We start from the raw sequence: 12,180 nt of genomic DNA on the forward strand, positions 1-12,180 counted from the left end.
TGGTGGCAAGAAGGAAAGATGTGTGTGCAGAGCTGCTGAGTGACATAGTGCCTGTCTGCTTGGGGCTGCTGCTCTGGCTGCTCTGGGGATAAGGCCACACAAGGCTCCAGTGAGGAAGCCTACTCCTGCCTTAATACAGTAAATCCAAGCCAATACAAATCCAAGGCACAGGAATAGGTCTGCTTTTCTTTAGTCAAGTCTTGCTACTAACGTCTCTCAGGGTGAGGCTACAGACCTTCCCACAATACCTGCAATAGCTATGTTGTGTAGTTAAAAACTTAGACTTACCACTGGCTTTTACACAAGTTTCTAATGATGCAATTAGCTGATACTATTCAAGGCTATAATTTTAGTTATTGCTTGATGCAGTTAGGTATTTAATTGCTTATTATAGTTGATTACTTGCATTGATTACATTACTTTGATTATAGGGTTTGTTATATGAACTGATTGCTCTGTCTTGATTGTAATGATGTTGTGCCATGTGAGTAATTAACGTTTCCACAAGAATGCAAGAACTGTTTATTCTGTTTCTGGTAATGTAACTCAAATACATGAAAAACTGCTCCATCTCCTTCCTTTTGCCTTAATGCCATCAGAATACATAAGAAGTCACAGAACCACAGAATATTCTGAGTTGGAAGGGACTCACAAGGATCATCAAGTCCAACTCTTAAGTGAATGGAATGATCCCACACAGGGATCAAACCTGAAACCTTGGCATTATGAGCACCATGCTTTAACCAACTGAGCTAATCTCATATAAATCTCTAAGTACACTACTGGAAAAAATGTCAGTTTGGAAGACATTGCCTTTACACATCTGAAATACTGAATATCCTGCTGACTGAAATGTACAGGGGTTTCATTTATAATGTTCTTTTGGATTTATTTTACAGCAAAGAGAAGGAAAAGAGGCTGCACTAAAAACATCTAATTGAGCAATAGATATGTATTTTAATATCTACATCTACAAATTAAATGCTGGAGGCTTAATTAACATTGCACTGTTGATTTTAATTTTCAGGGCATGGCACAACATATCCCTATTATACTTTAAATAATGTAATAACAACTTCATGTATGAAATTTTTATGTTAGGTATTGAGCAGAAAACAGACAGAAAGCAGGTGTTTATGCCCAGCAATTTGCCATCAAAGCTCCCTATCATTCCTGTAACAGAGAGACCCCCACTGACACACATCAGCCAGGCTGACAGGGCTCATCCAAATGCGAAGGACTGCAGGACTGGGCCCCAAAATGTAAGAGAGGAAAAAGTCCATGAGAGAAGCCTCAAGAGGAACGGAAAGACATGAGTTATAAAAGTAAAATAGTCTAAACAATTAGTGAAATGGTTCATGAATGCCCTGACTGCTCAGGTACAATTAGCTTCTCCCCATCTCCACTGGCTTGTCATTTTGAAGCTCAGATGCATTTCAGAGGATCAGAAATGTTGAAATACATGGCACTCACTGCTCCAGAGGCAAAGAAGTCACTGAATATCCTGATGGGTGGGAATGTGGAGAGAACTGCACTGAGCCATACACACAAGAAAATTCTAGGCAGATTTGGCTAAAAAAATTCTTAACTATGTTACCTCCTTGGAATTTATCATAAGAGACTGAATAAATATATTACAAGTGTGAAGTTCCATAATCTAGCAGTGGTGATGCAATACACTTTAATAAGCTCTTAACAGAGCCATAAATAATTGTCTATCAAAACTTTGTTGAATACCTGGGAACATACTTTCCATGGACGTTATATGCAACTGAATAATCATCCACCCACAGAGAGAGAAATTCCTGCTACATGATACGATTATTCATACTAATCATGGTTTCTTCTTAAAGGTGAAGCAAATAAAACCTTTTGCTAGGGCAGATTGCAGCATACTGAAACACCCTTAATTTTTACTCTAGTAGAATTTAAAGACTTCAGATCCATGTAAATAAACAATGCCTTTTCCTTTTTTTTTTTTTTTAACTCCACTATTTTCTGCACTGAGCAACTGAAAACAGTTTTTCTTTTGAGAAACAATGAAAAAAATTGTGAAGTATTTTTGCTGCAATCTGAAGTCTGCAGGTGGTTACTTTCTCTCCCTCTATATATCTGTGTAGAAGCTTTGCAGTTTTTTCACAGAAAAGAAATGTCTGTTGTTAGTTTAGAAACATTTCTGAGAATAGGAAACAATAAAGGAAATTATCTTCTGCTGGCAGCACATCAGAGTGAAGTAGATTATGCTTTTCAGAACAGACTGCAAGCCCTTTGCCCCAGTTACCCACCTTTCTGAGGATTAAAGTGTAATTAACTTGCTTTGTATGCCTTGCATAAATTCCATCATGGCTGGTGCTTTGCAAAGTAATGAAGTAAAGATGGAAGTAGACAATAAATCTCCCCTGACCCAAGCTGCTATTCTACATTGCTGAACAAATTCTGCCGTCTCTGTCACTCACCTGATTTTTGGATATATAGAAACCACACAGATGCAGAAGACTATAGTCTATGTACAAATGCAGAAGACTATAATCCATGGAAACTAAAATACCAGTGTAATTTTAAATTTGGATCAAATCCTTCTCACTTTCTCACATCTCATATTATTTCTTGCATTAATAATATGATTATCAATATCACTAAAATTTCAGTGTAGAATTTCCCTATCCTATTTCCTTATCTCTGGAGCTGATTTACAATGTACTCAGTGGAGTTTGTACCTATCTAAATACATTAGAAGCAAAGCTAAAAGAAAATAAATTAATTTTCAGAGCCAAAGAAACTGGAAGTGCCAGATTTGCTACTATCCCATTGTGCTAAAAATTCTGCCCAGTTGTACACTGACATTGTGGTATGTGCAACGGGATCATGCCATTAAATGGCAGTGGCATTTAATCATTAGCTTTCAAACAGTCAAACATGTGGGTCATTCCCTTAACGTTTTCTCCCAGTACAAACTCCCAATCTAAAACAGAAGAGCAGTCTTCCTCCCTCCCTATTGCATGTAATTGTAGTAAGATGGTCTTACTGCATCTGCACAGAACTCTTCCCTCAAAGCTGCCTTGCTGCAATTTGAATGACCAAAGTAATGACATTAATGAGAGATCTCAATTTGGGCTGTTACATCTCAAAGAGGGAAGCCAATGGACCCGTGTTTATGTCAGGGGCCTAGGGAATCCTGGACCAACCCTTGGTTTTGCCAGCAGTGAAGGGATTTGTTCTATACAGTGGGGCAGAGGGGAAACGAATTCAGAACCTCTCTTCTTCCTTCTCACAGCAAGTGAATTCCTCTTTGATATTCAAACACAGTGTGTGTGCTGCCTAATGGTTTAGACATTTCTGTTTGGTTGGCACAATACCAGCCGTTTTCCCTCGGGAGAACAAGTCACAGTGGGGAAGAAAAAAGGGATTTTAAAGAATTTACAATTTGGCTAAACCTGAAAGGAATTTCAGGGGACAAAAAAAAAAAAAAGGCACTGTATAAACAGGGGGCTTTGTCCCTGCCAGGGTGAAAGGCTTTGCAAACTCAAGGGGGAATCATAAGATGTACTCCATAAAAAAGGGTTGCCATCATTTTTCTTACTACAAAATATCTGGCAAACTAATGCATACCACCAGCTCCTCTGTAATGTCAGTATATTCAGGCTGCATGCATAGTACTTACCTGTCTGGAAACAGAGGAGTATCCAACTGCAGATTTGTGGGTACAAAGACCCTGTATCTGTGTTCTAGACCAGAAAACATTAGTAAGATGGCAGTTTAGTTGACGAGTCCCTGGATGCATCCAATACATTCAATATATGTGTATTCATATATATTAATATATTGAATGTATTCATCATTGGGTTGTTTTGTACGTTATCCAGTATGTGAGTAATAGTGGTTTTAGTAGAGATATTACTTCAGTTATGTTCATGTAAAGATTGCATTTCCTCTGTTGATTTGAAGACCAGCAAACCTAGATCAGAAATCTTGATAAATGATTTTCAAGTGTTTTTAATCTATCAAATCCTAAACATTTTCCAGCAGAGAACAGGTCCTGGCACCACACAGACAGGTCTAACAAGAGGTAATAGAGTTTTCACCTGACTGTAAAAATAGTTCACAGGAGCCTTCTTTGAAGACCCTGCTCTAGAATGACCTCCTGAATAACAAAGGCTAATTTCATTCCAAGACATATGCTTCAAGTTCATAACCTCTGGATAAGCTTCATAAGATTACACAAAAAGAAGCTTGGGATTTAAATATTTCAGTGATGGAGAACTATCCATAACCTTGACAAAGCTGCTTCCATAATTCATTATTGTCAAAACCATGTCTGCTCCATGGTTTGAATCTCTTTAGCATTGACTTCAACTCACTGCATTTACTTTGTTTTTTGCAAGAGACTAAAACCCTTTGCTATCAGATAACCTTTGACTACACTGATACATTAGAGAGGCCATGATCAATTTACCTGTCAACCTTTCCTGTGTTAAATGAAATAAATCATTTTTCTTTAGGAAGATCACAAATGAAACAATTTTACCTTGGTGGACCCTCAATATAAAAATCACTACTGAACTAGCACTAGCTTTCAGTTATAAATGTTTAGTACTCACTCTACTAAAAAACCAAAAATACAACTGCACAGCCTTTCACAGATTCACAGAATACTTTGGGTTGGAAGAGACCTTTAAAGCCCATCTAGTAACAATGAGCATCTTCAACTAGACCAGGCTGCAGAGTCCTGTCCAACCTGACCTTGAATGTTTCCAGGGCTGGGGCACCTACCACCTACCCCTCTGGGAAACCTGTTTCAGTGTTTTACCACCCTCATCGCAAAAAATTCTTCCTTATATTTAATCTAAATTGACCCTCTTTTAGTTTAAAACCATGACCCCTTGTCCTATCAAAACAGTCCCTGCCAAAAATTTTGTCTCTATCTTTCTTATAAGCCCCTTTAGGGCTTATAAGGCCCCAGCTGGTTTCCATGGACCCTTCTCCTCTCCAGGCTAAACAACCCCAGCTATCTCAGCCTGTCTTCACAGGAGTGGTGCTTCATCTCTCTGATCATCTTTGTGGTGCTGCTCTGGACTTGCCCAAAGGGGTCCATGTCCTTTCTGTATTGATGAGGACTCCAGAGCTGGATACAGCACTCCAGGTGGGGTCTCACCAGAGCAGAGCAGAGGGGCAAATCACCTCCCCTGACCAGCTGACCACACTGCTTTGGATGCTTTTTATGGTATATGCTATGCCATGCTATTATATTAATGAGTCATGCAGGATGGAAATGGAATTAAAAGTAATTAGCTGTAATTTTGTCTCATGTGGCAACATGGAGAACGTAAAATGCATTTAGTGCTGTTCTCCAGAGAATCCATCTAACTTAATTCCAGTGAGAAATTATTCTTTGAGTTGTGCTTTCTACCAACTGTTGTCAAGGTAACAACTTTATTAGACATGGAATACAACTATTTTGTTTTTTCTTCAAAGGGAAAGCCAACAGGCTTGCTCAGAACATTTTCAAATGGCTTTTTAGAGCATCTGGCCTGTAGTGTGCAAGACTGTGGCCTGTGTTCCATGCCAAGGGCATATGGAGTCACCCTGTAGTAAAATGCCGCGGTGGCCGGCAAAGCCGCCAGTCACCCTGCTGCTGTTCTTGCCTGAGCGTCTGTAACCTGCATGAGAAGCTCCAAAGATGGGCAGAGGATTGACATCCTCGGCCGCGGGGTGTGCAAGCCCCGGATGGTGCTGCCAGCTCCTGAGGGCACACATGCAGCACCAGCATCCTCTGCCCAGGCCTCAGGGAGCAGCTGGGAGCCCACAGGGCACTGCTGGGCGGGCGTCTCTGCGCCTCTGCCAGGGAACTGCTCGTACCACAGAAACCAGCAGACCTTCATCACATAGAATGTATTTATAATGCAGCTATTTGTGCACTAGGTCGGGGCTGACAACTTGACACTACTTAATAGAGAAGCTTTGGAGTTCTACAAACCAGAGCTCAATTTGCATGAGCATCCCTCAGATCAAAGACTCCATTTTCCCATCGCCTTGTCTCTGTGCCTCCCAGAAAGTGAGTTTACATAAAATGCCTGTCTCATTGAACAGTGTTTTGAGTTAACATATATAAAGAGAAGGCAAATATCTCAAGTTTAGTATCTAAACTCCCAAATCAGTGGGTAATTACCCAGCTGATACACTTCAGCAGTCCACAAGCTGCACTTAAACCATGTGGGCGAAGATCCGAATCCAGGAGTGTTTTAATATCCTCTAGTTCAGCTAGGTTTGTTCTCAGGTTCATTTCAGGGCTTAGCACCTGATGATATATTCTATTTTAATTAATTCCTTAAGCCATCACTATCAAGAGGAAGAAACTAGGTCAGCTGAAATTAAATTAAATCTATATTACACAGAAGTGGCTTTGCAGAAGAGGAGAGGAACAACGTAACACTGCTTGGTTTGGTGTGCATTCTAGATCTTAACTTGGACAAGCAACTCTGACTTCCATAGCACCCAGCTTTTCCTTCACAGAATCACAGAATACACTAGGTTGGAAAAGGCAATTTATTCACTTCATACCTGGATTTCTTGCTGCTGGCTATTTTAGGCTCTTCCTGGAGCACAACTGCAAAGCTAAGGATCATGTGGCAATGGTCAAGGCTTGCAGTCATGAATAATAGGTTGCAGGTACTGCAGAGAATAATGTGTAGCTGAGGTGTGGCAGGGTGTGGTGGGAGGAGGTTGTAGAATGATCTCCAATAGCACAATTGGACTATTCTTGTCTGCTAAATAACAAAATGTCTCAAGCAAACATAAATGCACATAAATTCCTTTAATCACCATATTTTTCGGAAATAACATCACTACACTTTAATTTCAACTTTGATTTATTTCACTTGATTCTGGTTTGGGTTTTTTTTAAAGGTGAATTACATCTGCAGTATTTTTAAAATAAGCTACTGCTATTTTAAATCAAGCTACATTTCCTTCAGTGCTCTTAATTTTATAAATGGTGTGATCCAGAGCTTTCTATAAAGCAAAGTAAGTCTTAAATAATTTAAGTATCTCTTTTCTGAAATACATCCATTTCCTGGAAGAAATGTTGTCAATTTCATGCCTTCTTGGGAAGGAAATAAAACAGAGAAAAGTATTTTATTATTCTATCCACAAGTTTTATAAGAGCAGGAGAAAATGTGCAACAATGGTAGTCCCCACTCCACTGCAGGCACATACTAGGAAAAATCTGTAATTATGTGATTTGTCCTCTTCACATCCTTCCCAGCTCAAATGAAGCTAAAAGCAAAATGAAGAAGGGGACACATTTCTTATTTCAAATTTGTGTGAAGGATGTTATATTTGTTGTCATTCTGAAGACTGCTTGGCTTTAGCTACCATTTCTCACAAAAAGCTTATGGCTTTAGTATAGGCTAGCCACCTGCTATGACATGGCAGGAATTTGTCCTTTCCCTGACTGGAGGACAGTTTAGTCCAACTCTTCAGCAGTTATGTCCCAAAGGCAGTGGACAAAGTGGCAACAGCACAACCCAGGTCTGAAAAAGGCTGGTACTGCCTGTAGGGAATGGACTGAATGTGGTGCTGATGCTCTTCCTGTAGGAAATGAGCTGTGATGCAAAAAGGACATAACACAGTGGCAATGACACCGTAGTCTGCATGGCACATGTTCTTTTGATAAGGCCCCACCATTCCTGTAAATTACATTGGGAGCACACTTACACTATCAACCCTACAGACTTTCCCAGGTGTTTTAGTCAGAGAAATTTGGTGATGTACACGTTTACTTCACCTGATCCTATCAAGTTCCTTATTAAGCAGAGGAGAATGAGTTGAAGTGAGTGTGATCATACTGAGATGTAAATTAGTTTTCCAACAAATGGTGCTACTTAGTATTTCTTTGCTCTGCAATAGGTGAAGGAGACAGCAATAGATAGCTGTGACACACAAAACTAAGCCCAAATGTAAACAAATGGACGTGGATTTCCATGAAGCCTGTCATGATGTGACTGAAGCAGGATCATGTTATTGGGCTGTACATCTCCAGCACTCTGGGGAATGGCTGGATGGTGACCAGCCCCTTCCAGCCTCCAGCTCTGCATAGGGGATGCAGTCATATCCAGACACTGACCTAACCAGACACAGAACTGCACCCCAGATTGTAAAATGTGTTTTACTTGGGTGAGTGCAATGACTTTATGCCTTGGTGTTCTCCTACTGAAGACACCTAGAAAGGAGAGAGGGGGGACGCCTGTCTCTGTGCTTGAGATTGAGCACACACTGTCCCCTGACACAGTACCTTGCCTCAGAGAAGCTGTGTCTACCCCCAAGCAGTGGGGGGCTGTGGCTGCACAGCTGCACTGCAGTTATAAGGTGTAAGACTGTACAAGTGCCATCTGAACACTTCCTAATGATCACATTAAAGCAGGACAGAGGTAAGTCCAGTTCCTGGGAAATTACACAATCACAGAATCATCTAGGTTGGAAGAGACCTTCAGGATCATCCAGTCCTACCATCAACCTTAAATCACCGCTACACCATATCCCTAAGTGACACATCCAGATACCTCTTGAACACTTCCAGAAATGGTGACTCCACCATCTTCCTGGGAAACTTTTCTCCAATGCTTAACCACTCTCTCAGTATCCAATCTGAATCTCCCCTGGCTCAACTTAAGGCCATTTCTTCTCAAACTTCCAAGTGGAACATAGCAGAAGAGACTGACCTTCCCCTCACTATGACCTCCTTTCAAATAAATAACCTCCCAACCCCAGTTCCCTCAGCCACTCCAGGACAGGTCCAAAATTTCGATAAGTGGCAGTGGTTTTCCAGGGCTCAACCACTGATTTTTCTGGAGCAGGGAATCTAAATAGGAATTTGCTCCCCTCCTCTTTTAAGCAGCTCCCATGGAAAGGCTCCCTGGGCCTATGCTAATCAGAGACAGTTAAACCAGGTGTCATCCAGACCAGCTACAGGGTAAATCCAAGAAAAAGCAGGCCACTTCAGCATCATGCAGGGTCTGTATAGCACAAAACATCAATCCTACAATCCAGAGCATTTATCCATGCTCACATTGCACGCTTCAGTTGGTTATACCAATAGATGTCTCTTGTCTTATGCAATACATGTGTGACTCTGAAACCCACGTTTGGTTCAAAGCCCTCTTCAATAACAGTAAAATATAAAACAGTTTATAACTTTATGTTCCAAGTGATCTAAAGCCTAGTTATTCTGAGGTATTTGCTAACAGAAATTCAAGTAGGGTTCCACTGATGCCAGTGTGGTTATGCTGCCCCTCAATGAACAAAAGCAGAAAGATGAGCAGGCCCATGGTATTTCATAGCAGAGAGAGGCTAATATACCATCACAGTTGCTGTATTATTTAGCATACTACATCTGACCTCTAATGTCTATTAACACGTATAACTACTTATTTCCTGATGATTTTGGAAATCAAAGCTCAATTAAAAGCTAGGGTTTAGACTGATTTTCAGGTATTCTATCACAAAAGATAGAACAGCAAACAACACATTTCTAACATATAAACTGGAATACTCAAATCCCATCAGGTCTTCTGGTGCTCATCACTGTCTGTGCCCACAAAGCCTTTGTGCAATAGGAAACAAATGCTGGTAGTGGTTGAAATGCCTTCCTTTTCTAAGCAGATATACCTTTTAGCATGCCTTTCATTACATCATTTTATATCACCTCTCTATTTGGAATCTCCACCAAGAACAATCAAAACCCTAATATACTGCTAAATATAAACCAAAAGAAAATACTTTCCTGCTAGAAATGACATAAATAATCCAAATTGAAAGATTACAAAATCACTGTACTTACTATGTGCCGTGCTGCGAACACTCCATCAACTATTGCACAACAGAAGGCTGCCACCACACCAAAGCTGATAAACACGATGGAGGCCACCAACTGAGAAGAGAATAACAGATGGAGCAATGTTTTCAGTAAAATTCTTTAAGTAAAACAATTACACTAGTTTTTCAAGTATTCTGAAATTATGGTTTCCGCTGCTGTAATTCACTTTAGATCAGTGTGTCAGGATGACACTCATGCAGTAGTAAAAAGGCAGAAATTCTTGATGCTGAGTTGACAGACCACCAAGCCTACTAGAAAAAGTTTAAATCTTTCAAGAGAAAATTAGGTCAGCTGCAAGAGTTATTAAATTCAAAGGTGATTTCTTCCAAATCAACTTATTTAATAAAACAGCAGAGCTTTGCCATAGGGACATGGCAAAAAGTCATGTTCCCGTTGGATCACATAAATCTTTAGAGCTTTACTATGTGGTATTATTTCACACCAACAGATAAAGACATCCTTAGTAAGTTAATAACTAGCCTGTGAACTATTCAAAATCTTTTGTCATCCCAAATAGCTTATGCCACAAAAAAATCAGAGATTCACAGGACTGGTACCTGTGGAAGGGCTGGGGTGTGCTGCCTTGGTCCCTGCCCTTGTTGGGGTTTCCAGCCTCAGAGTGGGCACAGCAGAGCACAGCAGAGCTCAGTGAGTGTCCCAGCTGCAGCACAGACAGCACACTGTCTTCATTAGCCTACTAGCCATAGCTTCAGACCTTGTTCTACCTCCCAGACTGCTTCATTCATTAATTCTCTCTCAGCAGGATTGTGGATGGTGCAGTGCTGGAGCACAGGTCTGGCACAAGCAGTGTGGTGGTATGGAGGGCTCGGGGTGAAAGGCTGTGCACTTTGGGCATGCTGAGGCTCCTGCTCGCTGTGCTGCAGCTCTGACAGCAACTGCAGGGCTAGAACAATCCCAGACACGGCAAGTTTCCTGCCCAATTCACTCTGGAGAGTGCAACAGGACTTAGAAAGAACATGGAATACATCTCCACCAGGGACCAGTCAGAGTGCTGTTGGCACATGCTTCTGAGATGACACTGGATTTTGAGGTCCCGCCTGAAGGGTGCAGTGCTGTGAGCCAGGTGAGATGAAGTCCTGAAAGACCAACTGTACACTTGGCAAGGTGATCCCCTGGGCTGGTTAGCCCCAATGCCATCAGAAGAGGAAGAGATGCTGTCAATCCTTCATCTCCCAGAGTAGAGGGTTTTGTGACGTTGAGGACTCTGCATCCTGAGTTTGGATGAGTGGGTTCCTGCAGGGTATAAGGTGAACCTAACATGCACTCTCTGGCTATGTTTTTAATGTAATGTCTCTGGCACTTCTCAGGCAAAGTCACAAGAGGAACCCTTTGAAACACCCTATACAATAGGTTCATTTTAATTTACAACAGTATTAAGTTATAGTTAATAACAGCAACAGATTAAAAGATTTTCTTAAAAACTGACAGGACAGCATCTTTTATTGATAGAGCACATGGAAAAGGGATTCAGTTAATAATGTGGAATGTTTTTGTTATTTACTAGTCATTAAGTGCTCCTTCACAACATGTACTCCTGAAATGCCCAGGTACAAATTACCAAAATTACATCCATACAGTTCATATATCCTTTTGCCTATACAAAATCCAGATCTGCATTACCTAGATCCCATTTTCACAAATCTGTAAGGCATCACTAACTCACTTGAAAAATGGACTCTAGCTTGAGCTAGGTTAAGCACAGTACAATGTCAGTAGAGCTTCCAGGGGATGCAGCATTGGTGATTTTCTCAAAAAAATTTATATTGGACAAGTAAAAAACTACAGCCATATAAGCCCGCAGCTTGGACACATAAGTCAAAGCAACATCACGTATTTGGAGATAAGAGCTCTTGGTGAATTGGCAAAAAAACAAGCAACTTAAAAGCAGAAGGATCACAATGGTTTCTGACACATTCCTTTAATCTCTCCTTAGCTCATGTCTCATGCAATCAGAGGCAAATCAGCACTGCCATAGGGATTGCTGTGGAATTGAATCCTCAGCATGGGGACAAAAGGGGCACACAAACGTGGCTGAGGCTGATGATACCGTCAGATCTTGGGAACCTGCTGCATTCCCCCTGCAGCCAGCTCCATCTGGCTGAAACCCTAGGAAAGCACTGTTGGCTGCCTCACCCTTCAACCTCTGCTAGCCCGTAGCTCTCCAGTGTGGAAGGTCATGTCTCATGAATTTGGTTGTCTAAAGATCTTGGCATGCAATTCATCAGATCTAGAAGGCTGTGGACTCCTATCACTGCAGAGCAGTGGGCTGTGCTGCCCTGTGGCAGCTG

At 41.1% G+C, this 12,180-nt stretch overlaps 1 protein-coding gene across 4 annotated transcripts in view; it reads right to left on the reverse strand.

Moving 5' to 3' along the window:
* Positions 1-12,180, reverse strand: part of TMEM255B (transmembrane protein 255B) — a 65,574-nt gene that overhangs the window by 25,358 nt on the left and 28,036 nt on the right. For 3 of the 4 annotated variants that reach the window (XM_039549582.1, XM_039549577.1, XM_039549591.1), the window contains one exon: positions 9,836-9,925. The exons of the other annotated variant lie outside the window; for it this stretch is intronic. In XM_039549582.1, the coding sequence (XP_039405516.1) occupies positions 9,836-9,925 (90 nt within the window). The remainder of the gene's footprint in view (positions 1-9,835; positions 9,926-12,180) is intronic. 4 annotated transcript variants of the gene reach the window in all.

The sequence above is a fragment of the Corvus cornix genome, chromosome 1 (assembly GCF_000738735.6).
Source record: "Corvus cornix cornix isolate S_Up_H32 chromosome 1, ASM73873v5, whole genome shotgun sequence".
In the NCBI taxonomy this organism is placed as follows: Eukaryota; Metazoa; Chordata; class Aves; order Passeriformes; family Corvidae; genus Corvus; species Corvus cornix.